Genomic DNA, 17,406 nt, shown 5'->3' with positions numbered 1-17,406 from the left:
TAACCATCAAAAATAAAACTAGGATGTTTGGCACTTGGGAAATACTTTGAAAACATGTATAGGTGGGCTAATAATTCTATCCTCATCTGTAAAGTAGGCCCGTGTCTCTCTAGCACATAGGGGTCACAAAAAAGATCTGTCTATTTTCCAAGTTCACAGCGTACTCGCACGGCAAGGTGTCCTTTAGAAAAAGCAGTTGAAGAAAGAAACAGCTTGACTCAAACAGGTTTTGTGTTGGAGTGAGAAGGAGCTCAGCTGGACTTCTTGAAGCAACCTGCTAGAGAAAGGCAAATAAAAAGGCAAGTGAAATACTATACTATGAGATTAAAAACAAGGACAGTCAGGGAAATGTGTTGATTAAAAATGATGTAAAGTGCTGTTGATGTAAAGAGATGTTCAAAGGTCAGCGCTTGTTAAATTGTTATTTTCTTCCAGCAGTAACATTATGTAATGCTATCAGGCCAATGATTGACTGAGTTCCTGTCTGAGCTGTGTTCTTTCTCTTTTCATGTCCAGCTTCAGCAAATTAAGTTACCCAGCAGGCTCTCATGTGATAATGATTACTTTTTAATTATGTGCCTATGGCTACTCTCTGAATCTGCAGGGAAACCCCGGCACTGGACAGAAAGATTCTTAAGAGGGTCTGGTGAGTTTACTCTCTCTTACGCTTGTTTATGTATTTTTTCTTTTTACAAAATGAATGCTGCTGTTATCAGGGGAACGTTTGGGAACTTTCCTGTTTTTTCCCACTTGTGGAAAAATACTTTGTTGACAGTGACATTGTAGTAGTAGCAACAATTTTCTGTCGTAACTATGTGAAGTCAGTGGAGTAGAAAGCACCAGAGAGAATGATCTCAGAGATAAAACAAGGCTAGGACATGAACTTTGTGTTGTTGGCACAATCAACAATCTATCTATCTATACTGTATATGAATAAAAGATCCAGTCCATTTATCTGCTGTTTTTTATTGTAATATGTCCATATCTGTCATTTTTATTGTACATTATTGCAGTATATATATATATAAGGGGTGCAACGATACACAAAATTCACGGTTCGGTTCGATACTTTGGTGTCACGGTTCGATATTTTTTCGATACAAAAAAAATGTTCATGCCTTTTTAATTTGTCATTTATTAAAATTATAAATATATATTTTAACTCAAAAGTACAGTTTTTAAATTTAACCCTAACCCTTGTGCGTGTTTTTTATTTTGACAGCGAATGCGCACCTGCGGACCACTTATGTGCAGCCCTGGTTATTTAGCTCATCATATCGCAGCCACAGAAATTCTTTTGTCCATGAAACCATAAAGCTGCACTTTCTTTTTGCCTTATAGTCTGATTTGTCATAACTTTTCCGTTTTGTGGTAAGCTTTTCTTTGGCTGTCACTTCTTCACCCTGACCTGTCTTATTTGGCTCAGCAGAACTGAAATGCTTTTACACATGCACTCACATAAGCTCAGCAATTCTCTGCGCGATCAACCTCTCACATGTTTAAGCTTGCTGCGGGAGATTTCACTTGTCATGTTTGCATAGTAAGCTAACAATTAATAAGACGATGTCAGAGGAATTGGTGCACAAATTATCATCACTCACAGATCAGTGCTGTCGCTCTCTATACTAGGGCTGCCACAAACGATTATTTTGATAGTCGACTAGTCACCGATTATTTATGCGATTAGTCGACTAATCAGATCATCATCATCATCCAAAATAAACAAAAAGTCCTTCAAAAATAAAATGCAGCAACCATCACTGGACGTAAAACTACAGCTTATTGCACCAGCAACATCTGCTCTTATATAACTATCATTAGCTTACAGCTTTAAGCTTTTAAGGTGCTAACTAAAAATAAAGACAAGATGATAGTTTATTCAATTTTAATGAAATTTGCAGATTGTTTCGGTAAAGTTTAATAAACTCCTTGCTATCTAAAATATAACAGGACACCGGAGTATATTCTCCAGCATCTCACACTTCTGATAATCAGCTGTCTGCTTGAGTTTATTCAGCTGTGTAAAAACTATAACTTTAATCTCAGCCAAACCGATTTACTCAGGAACAAATAAAATACAAAAAAAAAAAAAAAGCCAAACAACAACATTTTTAATTTATCTAAGTGACTCATATATATTTAACCTGAGTCGCGAAAGACGGCGGTGGGTTTGAAAACAATTTGCCGGGAGTCCGGTGTTCTCACGGCGCTAGTGACCTAGCCCCCGGCTAGCTATCGAGCTAGTGGGTAACAGACGTCTCCGAAAACGTCGGAGCGCTTTTGAAAATATGTGGTGTCCTGATAAACTGAGCCGATATTTGAGGTTTACACAGCTACATTCTCGCCTGAAAATATGTTAAACGTTTATTTTGTGACCCAGAAAGAATAATAAGAGTAATATTAAAACTAACTAGCTACCGCCATTGTTGGAAACTAAGCTGGGCCGCGCTATGAATTCTGGGACACAGCTGCTTCTTCTTCTTCGGGGTTTAACGGCAGCTGGCATCCTTGTACATGCTGTGCTGCCATCTTCTGTTTCAGTCCGTTATTACACTCTTAAATCCTGCTATTATTCCTGCGTCTTTTGCGATCTTACAAAGCTTCAAACGACACGTCGACTATTAAATCAGTCGTCGACGATTTTGATAGTCGACGTAATCGTGACTAGTCGACAAATCGTGGCAGCCCTACTCTATACACAGTTCGCGCAATTGCAAAGTGAAAGCAAAAAAACAAGCGCAAATTCAAACGCGATTTCAATATGTCACATATTGACAGTGGCTCACCGATGCCAATGACATAATTACCCAGCTACATTTCCGAAAGAATGCAAAAGCATTGACATATATTTTTCCTTCCTACAAAAGCCCGACAGGCAGGGCAGAGATAGATTCTGGTAGCCCGACTGAAAAAATCGCTAGCCCCGGGACGTCGGGCTAGCGATATTGCGAGCCCTGTATCTGATTGAGGAATCACTCATCTTTGGAAAAGAGAGTTTATTACAGAGAAATGGCTCTTTCCCAAATAAAAGCTATACTATCCGCTTCTTCTGGGCTATATTCTCAGCAGCATATTAAACAGCTGTCTAAATGACTCGGCTAGCATGCTTGCTTTTTTTTGTCTGCTTCCACTTGTCTTTGCACTAGGATGATGTCGGCGTAAATGTGCAGTCATATTCGTTGTGTTCCCACTAGTGCTTTCAGGTTAATCTCGTTGAAATGACCTTAACGCCACAACACAGCAAATCTCCGTTAACGAGCTACTGCCGATCGCCCCGTGCATGGGGCTAGACGGCCAACACGTTAACGAGCTAACTGCGCTAACACACTAGTTCCCACCCATGTAATTGAGCATTGCATGGCACATCCAACATACTGTTTTACTTTAGTCCATGACTCGCTTACCTTCAGGGTCATACGTCACATGAAAACCAAAATAATTCCAAACGCCAGATCTGAATGAGAGTGGGGGAGGTCCATGTTGTAAGGGGAGCTTAACTTCTGTCTTGCTAGCTTGCCGTGCGCTCTTCCTTCTGACGATGCTGTCTGTGTTGAGCGCTCAGTGAATCTGCGTTCGACTACTCCGCCTAGGCTGCACTGTCGACCCTAGGCGGAGCAGTCGAACGCAGATTCACTGAGCGCTCAACACAGACAGCATCGTCAGAAGGAAAGTTGATAAAATAAATTACAAATTTTGTATTGTTCGATACATATGCGTACCGAACCGAAAGCACTGTATCGAACGGTTCAATATCGATACGAATATCGTTGCACCCCTAAAAAAAACACCCAGCACGCCCCTGCGGGCGGTTTATCCTTCAAGCTCGGGTCCTCTACCAGAGGCCTGGGAGCTTGAGGGTCCTGCGCAGTATCTTAGCTGTTCCCAGGACTGCGCTCTTCTGGACAGAGATCTCCGATGTTGTTCCCGGGATCTGCTGGAGCCACTCGCCTAGCTTGGGAGTCACTGCACCTAGTGCTCCGATTACCACGGGGACCACCGTTACCTTCACCCTCCACATCCTCTCGAGCTCTTCTCTGAGCCCTTGGTATTTCTCCAGCTTCTCGTGTTCCTTCTTCCTGATATTGCTGTCATTCGGAACCGCTACATCGATCACTACGGCCGTCTTCTTCTGTTTGTCTACCACCACTATGTCCGGTTGGTTAGCCACCACCATTTTGTCCGTATATATCTGGAAGTCCCACAGGATCTTAGCTCGGTCATTCTCCACCACCCTTGGGGGCATCTCCCATTTTGACCTCGGGACTTCCAGGTTATACTCGGCACAGATGTTCCTGTACACTATGCCGGCCACTTGGTTATGGCGTTCCATGTATGCCTTGCCTGCTAGCATCTTGCACCCTGCTGTTATGTGCTGGATTGTCTATATACTTTGACTGACCACATTTTAACCCCAGTGTGTAACATGCAATATATAAAATACACAAGGCATCCTAGGTTCAATATTTTTGTTGTAAAAATAAAAATTCAAGTATGAATTCAGAGGTTTGACGCGCACGGTCTATGGATTTTTCCCCTCCTGAAAGGTCCACACACACCCCAGGCAATCTAATACTTGTGTTACCTAGACTCCCGAGCTGAGAAAAGCGCTCCCAAAGGGGGTGTTCAGCTTACAAGCCCGAGTTTCATTACTCAGCAGTATCTTTTTTCCCCACGGCAGCTATTGACCCAAATGTTTCTTTAGGACAGTTTTCAAAGCAAAAAAAAAAATAAAAAAAGAAGAAAGAGTTGTTGCTTAATCCTTCAGCCATGTGCTGCTGCTGTAGAGCCTGTACTTTGCAGTTTTGGTAAAAAAAAAATCCAAAAAAAAATCACGTGTTTGCATTATAAATAGTAGTCACAAGCTGTTTAAAAATGTAATTACTGTGAGGTTGAGGGCGAATAAAGAAGCCATTGAAAAAACCAGTGAAAAAGAAGCCAGTGAAAAAGAAGCCATTGAAAAAGCTGCATGAGGAGGTTTTTTTTGGGGGGGATTAAACACCAAGTTGTTGTGCTCTATAAAACTGCAGCATGTCATGGTTCTTTCTGCCTGCAAAATCAGTTTTTTCTTTTTGGCATTGGAATATTGTTGTTCCTGTTTTTGATAGCACATTAGCCTCCGACATGTCTCTGTGGAATACTTTCATCTGAATGTTCACTTTGGATTATTGTGTCCGTGAATGGTTTGCTCCTCATTCTCACACGAGTTCTAGGAATGTGGCCGAACAATGTGGTGTGTGGTTAAACCGGATGACCACACTTCATTGTTCTTATATTTCGAGAGTCAAGCTCTTATCAGCATGGTATTTGCACATTTGTGAGTTCAGGCCTTGCATTTCCAGCGCCTGGATGGGATGTACTATATACCAAATTTCATGGTGAGTTCCAGGATCTTTATGTTGTCTGACTGCAGTGTTTCCATGCATGAAATGAAGGAGGTTTATGTTCCTTGTCCCCAAACATAATAGATGGTACTTAAATGGTTTCACTGAGTTGCAGCGTGTTCCGGGTTTGAATCTCCTGGTTCTCATTTGTTTGGACTTTGTTTGACTTCAGCTTCTCCCGGTGTGCGTTTCCTGTAGTTGCTCCACAGTCCAAAGACATGTAAGCGTCACTAGCTGTAGGTATGGATGCGGACCCTGGGACCTAGGGCTATGGAAGGAAGAGGAGAAGTCTCTTTGTTTTTATAGAATCATTACCTTTATGTCAAAAAACAAAATTATTTCTCCTAATTGTGACCTCATATTCTTATAGTTATGACCTAGTGTATCAGAACTTTTTGTTTCATCAGGAGAGCTCGTAACAGCGATTTCGTGTCTTGTAATTATGACTTTCTGTTGCATAATATTGAAATCCTTATTTGACTTGAATGTACTATGTGACAAATAAGAGACACAATATAGTCATGCTTTTACAATGCCTTTTTAGTATTATCACTTTATAATCTTTATAAGTAGATTCTGAATATGAATATACTAGGGGGTTAGGGTTAATACAATGAGTATTAAAAAAAGAGTTTGCAAGAAGTCAGATGTAGCTCTGGGTCCTTAGAAGAGATCAAATAAACCAGATTAAACTCAAGCGGTAATGCCAACTAGGATAACAATGTAACATAACTAACCAACTACTTAATAGACCCAAATCTAAAGTACCCAAAACTGACCTAGAAAAGCAAGAGACACAGGGAGGGGAGCTAGCAAATTATCTAATAAACGAGAAAACCCCCAATTGGTTCACTAGTGATTTGAATGCTGAATAAAAATATAAAATAGCCAGTTCACCTGCTATCCCACAGCGTACAGGAGTTGGGCGCATTTTACCGACTGTGTCCGATTCGAATGCAGAGAAGTGAACTTAGTGATCGAAGACCTGAATTTCACTGCTTTGAACTTTGAACTTCTAAGTGTCAAACATGTGGATGCAGTTGGAAGTCAGACTTTAAACACCTGTAATCACATCTATGAGTGATGCCACCAGTTCCTGGAGTACACCTGTGCTTCACTGGAGCAAAATGAAAAATGAAGCTGCTTGTGCCACGATACAGTTGTGCAGTGTTTTACGCGGTTGTCGAATTTACTGTAGAATATAATGTTGGCGGTATGTTTGTGCATTTGTTGTGTATTTCACAGCCCTTGTTCTTCCCCATAAATTCTTTATTTAAAATCGATTCATACTGTGGAGCAGCTTGCTGGTTAATACACCTTTTAAGGAAGAAAAAGGTGTTTCATCTAAACCCCCACCCCCTTTTTTGAGGAAGAGTTATTTCTGTAAGTTAATCAAGCGTAAGAAATTGTTATCACCATCCTCATGAAACTGTTCATGCTCTTATTAAGACAGGACAGTAGAGAGATCAGTCATTGCCGTCTGTGTGTCTCAGTTATGCAGTAATACCAGCTTATACACATGCAGCGTATTTGTTCTTTTATCTGCAGTGTGGCTGATCTCAGATATGGAGAGGGGGGGAAGAACTCAAGGTTAATCATTTCTCAGTTCTGTTATCACAGTTCTGTCTGGGAAATGTTTGGGGAGTATTCTCTTTGTATGCACTGGATACGTTGCCTGAATGCTGGGTAAGTATATGCCCACAGTCATACTTTTTGTTAAAAACTTTGTACCATTTCTGACTTACATGTATCCACGGTGGGCTTTGATATTTTGACTATATTCACAACACCATGGCTTGTGTTGTTTTACCAAACTTTGTTTAACAGAGCTGAACAAGTCCAGTAAAGTTGTCCTTGTCGAGTCATCTTTGCTAGATTGCTACATTGCTGTGTGTTATTGTGCAAAGAAAGTGGCTTACACATGTCCCCTTTTTAGTCACTTTTCTGTTATATATAAGACAGCACAACTTTATTTATTGACAACAGTTGTTTTTTTTTATCTGGGTATAGGATGTACCACATACAAAAATCGTGGAGCAAGGTGCATATCTTCGAAAGCCACTTTTCAACACTACATGGGGTCTGGGTTTTATAAGCCGGAGAAAGATTTTGCTTTGATGAGGTGGTGTTTCACCTACAGCACTGCACTAATTGAGAGTTATGGTGTAGAATCTCAGACTAACACCCTAACAGTCACACTGCTAAGGGTCACTATGTGGATATGTTTTTGCTTGTTATCTGCTGGGTGGCTTCCAACACTGCGGAACATCATTAAAAAGCAAACAGTTTGAAGTCCTTGTATAAACTGCTTCAACCAACTAAAAACGTCTTCTGAAACAAGGCGGACTCGTTTGATGCTTGAACGAGCACATTTCCCATTGCAGATATAGTCACCTCATGAATTTTGTCTTATGCCTGATGAAACTTTCAAGCGTTAGCCTTCACAGCCATTTATTGTTGAAGAAATACACCGTAAAACATAAATCATCCACTCAGGCTGGCAATAAAATTAATCACATTTATTACTTTATAGCTTCTAATTTGACCTCCTGATCAAACAGCTGATTTAATTAAAAAGTTGCAGTGATCCTTTGCGTAAAATTAGGAAGGTAAAACAAGAACAATCTGATTTGTCACACGTCTTCTTAAGAATTCAATCCACAGCTGTGGGTTTTGATACTGCTCCCTGTGACTCAGAGTCCTGCTGGCTTTCATTTGCATCCAGTCAGAGACTAATTTACTTTTCAGAAACTGTCTGAATGCAAAATGTAATTAACCTTGAAGTCAGAGAGGACTGCTATACAATATCAACTTCTATCAGTACTGCATGAATTACTTCTTTCTGGTTTTGTCTTTGGTTTGTTCAGAATCCCCAAAAAGCTTCATAAAAAGTACAGTTCTCCTTCTTCCCCTTTCACCACCGTGTAACCTGTGGTGGATAAAACTTCCTGTAATTTTTTATTTAACCCTACCAGTTTTCCACTGCCCAGCGATTGCCTGCTGCTGTTCTAGTAACCACTAGGTGGCAGACTGAGTCTTTGATCAGTCAGCTGGTCTAGCAGTAGAAAACGACATTAAAGTGTACTTTAAATCAAGACCAGTATTCCCCCTGTTGTTGAGCAACTGGGTAAAATCCCCTCAAAACTTCAAGCTGGGGGTAACATTTCACACTTTTGCAAGCCAGGAAGCCAGTTTGCTTTCTGGCTTGCAAAGATGTTCTGCATGTCCGTACAAAGAGGTCATTTCCTTTTCAGCACGTTTCACTTAGTTTTCGGTTCCTCCTCATCCTCGTTGTGAAATGTGTCCCGTCTCCTTTCCATATACACAACGTATCTCACGTGATATAACATGGCCTTCTCATTTAAGGTCGCTGAAACGTGAACATGGACGAACAAAAGGATGATCAGATTGACCAAGATGACAGCACTAACAACTCTGAAAAGGAGGTTAGTCAGATTAAGGCACTGATTCTTACGTACTTCTTTGTGTTGTTCTGGCATGAAAAATGTTATAATATAGACAATCATGTCTTTGCTTTATGGAGGAACAGCCCTGCCCTAATAGTACTATATAGACCTCTGGTTTCCCTGTTATTTGGCTACTATGTCATACATTAACCCGTTATGTTATCCGTGGACATTACACAGCTGTGAAGATACTGCACCTCAGTAAATATGTAAATATGTAAATATGTACTGAAACACACACATTTCAAGCTTTTCCCCTAAAACCTGCTGCTGAAACTTGGAACCCCACTTTTTGATCTAAAATGACATCAGCTTTAGTGGTAACCTTCTTCAGATAAAAACTAAAATTATGTTGCAATATAATCTGTCAGTGGATCTGCATATTTCATTACTTATTTTTTGGCCAGTCCACTTCTGCAGAAACAGTGTTATGTCTAAAATACATAGATTTGTGTGAGCTTTGAGGGAGTTTGCATATTCTCACTGTGCGTATGTGGGTTCTCCCTGGGTACTCTGGCTTCCTCCCACAGTCCACATTGGATTAGATTCATTGGCAGTTCTAAATTGTCTGTAGGTGTTGATGTGAGTGTGAATGGTTCTTGTCTTTGTGTTAGCTCTACAATGGACCGGCAGTCTTTCTAGGGTGTTCCCCGCTTTTCACCCTATGACAGCTGAGAGCCTTAATCGGATAAACAGAAGACACTGGATGGATGGAAATGTGCTTTAGGATAAACAGAATTTAATTGGTCCTTTTCTTTTATGTTTTGCTGGGTGTTAATTTTTCTTATTTTCTGACAAGTACTCAAATCGCACAAATTTGTGTGTTTGCTTGTTACTGAGGACAGTGGATGTCAAATGCTGTATAGGTCTCAAAGCCACTTGGGGAAACTTTGTCATTTGTGTATTGTTGTATTTATGAAAAGAAAAAAAAATTAGTCTTGTTGGAATTTGCGCCCAACTCTTCACATATGCTACAAAGTGATTGTCACACTGAGCCCCTGATTGAGAACATAGTTTAGGCTGTAAGTACCTGGAAGTAACTCATCAGCTCCATTGTTAGTACAACTCCCTCACGCACATATGTCTGTTTCAAAGTTTGCAAGATTAAACTTTAAGGGGCTCTAGAGAATCCATTACCAAACAAAGGAAATGCATGGAAAGACACGTGAAAACAACTCTCAGCGTCACTGGGACATATTTTTTAAGGGACTGTGGGAAAGATGCTACTATCAGTGAGTTTTTAACCTTTAAAAATATGAGATATCAATTTCCCCTATATGACACTACTCCCTGGGTTTTAAGGCGATTGCTTGAGATTTTACTCTTTATTAAAAATATATAAGGATGACTTATACATGCGTATTCAAGGCTCGCAGTAGCCTTATGTATTCTGTTTCAGCTTCATCTCCTTTAACTGTGATGTAGTTTCCTTTACTTTGACTTCATTTTATCAGATAGCATTGTGGATCAAATGTAATTTCAAATGATATCCAGAATATCCTTCCCCTCTCCTCTCCCCACACCCCACCCCTTTAGCTTATCATTATGAGCTGGAATCACAACTTTTCCTTCCTTTCCTCCTCCTAAAGCAGGGGTATTAAACTAAAATTTGAGGAGGTCCAGTTGGAGAAAATCTTCTCAAGCAGAGGTCCGGGACATCATAATGTCTAACTTACGTTATGATTGTGATAGAGAAGCAACCTTTTTTTTTTAATTTTTATTTATATCTGAACGTATGAACAATAGACTGTCAAATCAATGAAAATACAAGTTAAAACATTTCAACAAAATTTATTGTTAACACTGAAACACACAGTAGGCCTACATTAGAAATAGGGCTGCTGTTTAAAATGAATTAGAGAAAATAAATAAAATGGCTAAATTGTGCATCTTAAAACAAAGTGCTTAATTTCAGAAAAAAAAAGTTTCCCTTTTTCTTTACATTTTACATCTCGACTAAACAGTCTCAATACATTTTCAACAGATAACCTCAAAACATTTTAACAATTTTACAGTTTCTCTTTCTTTCCCCCTTATATTCCACTTTCTGTTGTTCAGTGAGAGAACTGAGCTTTAGTTCGCTCTACTAGGATTTTAAATCTGGGCTGGAATGGTGTCAGGGCCATTCTCATACACATGTGTAGGTGCTCATTGGTGATCCTGGAACGATATTTAGTTTTTATTATGTTCATTGTGGAGAAAGCTGCCTCACAGCTGTATGTGGAGCCAAACATGGTCAAGATGTACAGGGCTACTTTCCTCAGATTTGGGAAAGCTGTCTCAGAGACCAATTGGGGCCAGAAAGTGGCAGGTTCAGTTCTTCCAAACTGCTCTTTCAGGGCCACATCTGCTTGGAGATCAATTAGTTGCATTTGAAGAGGCCCAGCATTTGCCCACTTGAAGTGCTGTGTGACTTCCTTTGAGAACCCTCTGACATCAGTGATGGCAAATGGGTTCTTTATGAACATGGTGAGCTGCTGTCCAAAGCTGAAGCTATCAAAACGTTTGCTGAAGTTTTCAATCAGCTTATCAACAAAGTCAACAAAAGAGGACACATCTCTCTGTCCCTGAGCCTGTTCCTTCACTGTTGGGAAGTGTGCATAGTCTCCTTGCAGGTCTTCTTTGAACACTTCAAGTTTCCTCTGAAAGCAGTGGACAGCTGTCATCAGTTCACAAATTGAATTGTCCTTGCCCTGCAGCTTCAAATTCAGTTCATTCAGGTGTGAAGTGATATCAACCAAAAAGGCCACAATATCCATGTTTTTCCCATCATTTAAAAAGAGAGAAAAGTTTGTTGCTTTTTGACTTTCCAGCTCTTCCAAGAAAGCTGCTACTTCACTTCTGATGGACCAAAATCGCTCCAATGCCCTGCCTTTGCTAAGCCATCTCACATTGTTGTGAAGCAGAAGATCATCAGCGTGTGCATCAACTTCTCTGAGAAATTCCCTGAGCATGCGATGCTGACAAGAAGAAGATGCCCTGAGAAAATTAATCATTTTCATCATTGTTTTCATCACCTCAGCATACTCGTCTGACAGGGTGGAGCATAACACTGACTGATGAATAATGCAATGATAAGAGATTAGCTCGGGATTGTCCTCTTTCATTCTTGCTACAGCTCCTTTCTCTCTCCCCATCATAGCAGGGGCTCCATCTGTGGTTATTGAAACCACTTGGTTTGGCTCTATTCCTCGCTTTGTTAACATTTCCTTAATGGCCAGGTAAATATCCTCTCCTCTTGTAGTGCTGTGAAGGGAAGTTACACCTAGCAGGTCTTCACAGAACTCTTTCTTATCATTGTTGAAGAACCTTACATAAACTAACAGCTGAGCATTGTCAGACACATCAGTGGACTCATCTACAGCCAAGCCTACACATGGTGTCTTATGAATAGCTTCTTCCAGCTGGGATAGCACATCCTGAGCTAATAATTCACTTCTCTTTGTGGCTGTTGATGCTGACATAGGTATTTGCTTTATTTTGTCATGAAGCTCTTCTTTTTGTTTACCCTCAAGTAATGTTTCTGCTACTGCACTCATGCACTCTTTGACAACACCTGCATCTGCAAAGGGCTTTTTGTGTTGACCTAAAATCCAAGCAACTCTGAGGGAACATTCATGAGCACGTTGTTGGGCGGTGAAAGAACTGGTTAAGATCCTTGTGGACTGATCATATTGGGCTCTGAGACTGCTAATTTTCTGGGACCTGAGTTCAGACTTGGGTGGGTATGATTGTTCAAAAGCTTTGTGCTTTGTCTCATAGTGGCGTTTGACATTGCCACTTTTAATCAGTGCCACGGTTTCTGAACATATGAGACACACTGGTTTGCTGCTTGCGGCCGGAAGAATGAACATATATGCGTCAGTCCATTCAGTCTTGAAAGTTCTATTTTCGGTGTCTACTTTTCTCTTTTTTGAAAGCGCCATAGTTGTTTTACCTCTTGTGACTCCCGCTCACGTCTTGTCTCACTGTATCGTTAATCGTCTCGCTTGTCATTCACCTCTCACCATGTCTTTCCTCTGTCTGTGTCTGCACTCAGCGTTGCGATCGCCTTGAATGCGCAGATGTGATTGGCTAAGTAGTGTCACGTGGGTGGCGTAACTCGCACACAATTGGTTAGTATGTTCCCTGGTCTAATACAGCATGTTCCCTGGTCTAATACAATGTAAGGTTACTGCTTAAAATTGAATCGCCCCGTCAAAATTAAATATAATTTAATATTTTGTTAACTATAGGTCCGGGTCCATATAGGATGGCGACTGGGTCCGGACTCGGACCCCGGTCCGCCTGTTAGTGACCCCTGTCCTAAAGCTTTATCTACAGTCTACTACTCATTTTCTTCAGCTTTAATCACTGGCTCCTCATAGCTCTGCTGCATCTTATCCTCATGGACTTGATAACAATACTGTGCATTCAGTTTTTTAGCTCGTCTTTGCAGTCTATTGGTCCAAGGTATAGGTTGGTACTTCATAGAAAAGCTTATCATCCTTCACTTAATGCTGTATGATGTTTTAAAATATGTTTGTTGCTATAAAACAAATTAATTACACTTACAAAATGTGCACTTAAACCACACACTGGATCTTGGTGAATAAAATATTCAAGTTGAACACAGTGATTGGCACACATTGTGTTACTTCGTTTCGTCAGTGGAAATGAAAAATCGTCAAACCTTTGACGACTGCATTTGAAAACACACCAAAAATCAGAGTTAAAAATTGAAAACACATGCTGATACAACTTGTGTCATAATATGTGGCTCACTAGTGCATATGTTGTCTGTATACACTCCCAACAATAGCCTGATAAGATGACAGCTGGTGTCCTTGGGGTTCTCCTCCTGTTAGACCTGGAAAAGGCTGTTAGTGAACTCTGTGAAGCTATTTGGTGTCTTTGGATGCACTGACTCAGATTGTTCCAGAGATCCCCAATTTGATTCAGGTTTTGGGAAAGTGAGAGCCAGTCAGTGGTATCAGTGCGTTAATCAACCAGTAACCTGTACACTCTGGCCACAGTTGGCTGGAAATTGTCTTGAATTAGGAGAACCCAGGACTCATTGTACCAGCGTAAGGCCGGACGGTGAATCTGAGGTTTTCATCCCCATGCATAACAGCTGTCAGGGTACTGGTACTAACACATGGAGATCTGTGTGATCCTCCAAGGTTATGCTTACTTTGATCACTCAAGTTAAATGATATTGCAGGTAGCATAATGATTGGTACGCCATCTCCAGACTCTTTCCCATCTGTCACATCTGCTCAATGTGAGCCCGTTGTCATCTGTGAATAGAACAGGGTGCTAATGGCAGACCTGCCAGTTCTGGGGTTTCTCTGGCAAATGCCAATCAAGCTGAATGACACTAGTTTGAACACAGGCCTCATTACAGGAAGTCAGGCCCTCATGTCATGCTCAAGGACTCTGATTATCATAATTTGGTCAGAAACATGCAGAAGTAGCCCACTGGAGGTCTTTTTGTGGTATTCTGGCAGTGCTTCTTCTGTTCCTCCTACACAGAGGAGCAGATCCTGGTGCTGTGCTGATGATGGTTCCACGACCCGTCTCCTGGGATCTCCTTTACATTTTTGAGACTGTTCTGTGAGACACGGCAAACATCTTGCAGTGGCATGTATAAATGTGTCATCCTTGAGGAGCTGGACTTCTTGTGCAACCCAGGCTGCCGGAACGGTTTCAAGACACTAACAAAAAGCAAAGAGAAGAAAGAGATAAATCACCTAATAAGGATAAAGAAAGAGCCATAGATGATTGTTACCAAGTATAAAGTCGTTCCCTTTTTGGAGGTTGTGTTGTTGTTGTCTCTTCAGTGCCTCTGCTGTTGCCACTAGACTTCTCCAGTGGTTTATAGCAACATGTAATAGCAAACACCTAGATTACCCCAGTATAGTCCCCCGAGGATGATTCCTAACATTCCTGATCATTATTTAACCCTTTCTCTCCCGTAAACCTATACCCAATAGAAACTCATGGTCTTCTATAACTCGTTTACTTAATATTTTGCACAACCTTCTGATGGAGAGCGTAGCACCTTGCCAAGAGGATACTCATAAAGCAAGTATGCAATACAATCTGCTAATCAAGTTTCTTCTTCTAATGGAAAATGGTTTCAATTTAATGATGTTATCTCCTTTCATCATGTGCTACACTGAGGGCAAACCTTTATGATTTTAACCCCTTTATTGCATTTATTGAATTTCTATCCTTCTCTTTTGTATTGAAGTTTTTAATGAGCTTCTTTCAGGTCATCACAGTTTTAGCCTTGATATGGTTTATTTCCTATTTCCATCCTCCTTTGTCATTTTCAGTAATAATATATCACGTTGTCATGAGAAATATATTTCACACAGTGTTGACTTTGCGCTAAAATGAAACAATTGACAAAATAAAAACAAAGCATGGATTTAAGAAGCTGTTTTCTTAGCATTGATGCCCAGAGTAACACAACTCACCCAGGGTTGAATTCCCTTGACTGAATCTGCCCTTGGCATTGATCAACACCAATGTGGAAAGGACTGCATGACTAGCATAATGTGTTCATGTGTGCTCTCTCGTTAGCAGTCACTTACAGCCTGCCTGTTGTGTGCCGCCTTCTTTGGCTCCCTGGGCTCATCTTTCCTTTATGGCTACAACCTCTCTGTGGTCAACGCTCCTGCTCTGGTGAGTCAAACACTTGTTCTCAGCCTTTTTGCAGGGAACCACAAGTGATTTTGTATGTTTTCTTTGTGCGGTAATTAAACTTTTAGTACTCATCCATAAATATTGAATGGCAGTGCTAAAACCAGCTTCTAATAAAGGTACAATTGACAGAACTGTAGCTCTGCAGATACAGAGACACCCCCCATTAAGAAGAAATTGTTCAAAATGAACACAGTATATCGGACTCATAGACACTGTTGTAGTCAGGCTTATCCCCAGTACAGTGACCATTTACAGGTATTATACCGATACATAATACCTTTAGGTATACTTTTTATATATAGGTATTATTTCCATGTGATTGCAGGACAGTCCCAGGGGAGTGTCCTGCCAGATTAATGGTTTCACAGTTTGTTTGGGCAGCTGAGAGCAGGGGAGCCTAAACCTCCAGACCAAATACATATACTTATATTAAATATACTGTACATTACATTTTGGACAGGACTGAAAATCAGTGGCAATAGGTCTGATGAAAAAGTTGATCCATCATGCAGTATCATCTGGAAAGCATGTGACTGGCAGCAGCTTCATTTTTCAGTGGCCCGGTGGCGCCAGTGTCCGGCAGCCTCGCCTCTGTCAGTGCGCCCCAGGGTGGCTGTGGCTACAATGTAGCTTGCCATCACCAGTGTGTGAATGTGTGTGTGAATGGGTGGATGACTGGATATGTAAAGCGCTTTGGGGTCCTTAGGGACTAGTAAAGCGCTATATAAATACAGGCCATTTACCATTTACCATTCATTTTTCAGTATGACATCGATCCCAAACACACTGCCAATGCACTAAAAGCATACTTGGATAGAAAAATACACAGTGCAATACAATGAGTCACGAGTCTTCTTCGAGCTTGAACCTCAACAGCATTGAAGCAGTAAAGGTGGTCATACCAAATACTGACTTTCTAGCTTTTGTATGAAATGTATGGACTCTGTTTTTGCATTATATAATGTGTTTCTATGTATTTTTCAGTACTACAACTATTTCAAATTTTCCAGCAAAAAATATAAAGAAATGAGGGGTTGCTTTTGCAAAGTAATGTGTATCCGAAAAATACAACATGTGCAGCCAATGTTCTTGTAAGTTTACATTACATCTTCTTTGACTGGTGAAACAGAAACTGCATTTTTGAGTTCTGTACAAGTTCAATTATGTGGTGCCACTCGAATGGGAAACGTGTTTCAGAGGTCATGCTTTCCAATCAGGCTGTTTGTTTGTTCAGAGGTAATTAGGTGTCTCACAGGTTATATAATTAGTGTTCAAGCGCCACGACCTTCAGCTCTGCAGTTACACCTACACTAACAACTAATACTGCAGAAAACACAAAAAACATGATTTTATTTTTCATCGTAGTACAATTCCCAAGCTCAGATTAAGGAGCTGTAGTTTAGAAAGCTGATAAAAAGTGAATTCAGTCTACTTTATATTTTAAATTAAGCATAATATTATGTTTTACAGTGTACTTTCTGACAGTTCAGTGTAATTTCACATTTTGATACTGCTCTTAACAGTGTCCATATTTTAAAATAAATTTGAAAATAGATGATTGACCTTATATGGGAAGATTTTAACAGAACAGATTCATATGATGTATTTCTCAGTGTGCCTTCAGTAGATTATGAGTCCTCCAAACAAGCTTGAAAACAATATATAGGGGGTGGTAGTTGTACGCTTACCAAGAGCCTGCATATTTTGTCACAGTACCTCTCAAAAATAAGAGGCGCAAAAATGATAGCACAGTTTATGAACAATGCATTCTTTGTCTAAACAATGACAATAAGTTTCCCACTGTTTTTTATTTCAGAATGTAAAGTTTTGAAATGTTGTTTTCTTGTCAAGGACATCATGTTATT

The 17,406-nt window shown here is 40.3% G+C and overlaps 1 protein-coding gene across 3 annotated transcripts in view; it reads left to right on the top strand.

Annotated features, from left to right (window-relative positions):
• Positions 1-632: 632 nt before the first annotated feature.
• Positions 633-17,406, top strand: part of slc2a9l2 (solute carrier family 2 member 9, like 2) — a 105,375-nt gene continuing 88,601 nt past the window's right edge. Inside the window, exons 1-3 of one of the 3 annotated variants that reach the window (XM_085353097.1) lie at positions 633-646; positions 8,748-8,827; positions 15,419-15,520. In XM_085353097.1, the coding sequence (XP_085209223.1) occupies positions 8,765-8,827; positions 15,419-15,520 (165 nt within the window). In that variant the 5' untranslated portion in view covers positions 633-646; positions 8,748-8,764. Of the gene's footprint in view, positions 647-7,009; positions 7,068-8,747; positions 8,828-15,418; positions 15,521-17,406 lie in introns of those variants that run through there. The other 2 variants (XM_085353098.1, XM_085353096.1) reach the window with 2 other exon arrangements.

The sequence above is a fragment of the Diplotaxodon limnothrissa genome, linkage group LG5 (assembly GCF_057381915.1).
Source record: "Diplotaxodon limnothrissa isolate DT_005_m linkage group LG5, D_limnothrissa_male_GT1.1, whole genome shotgun sequence".
Classification (NCBI taxonomy): Eukaryota; Metazoa; Chordata; class Actinopteri; order Cichliformes; family Cichlidae; genus Diplotaxodon; species Diplotaxodon limnothrissa.
Note: the sequence above shows the minus strand (reverse complement) of the source record. Positions and strands in the feature narration are given on the sequence as shown.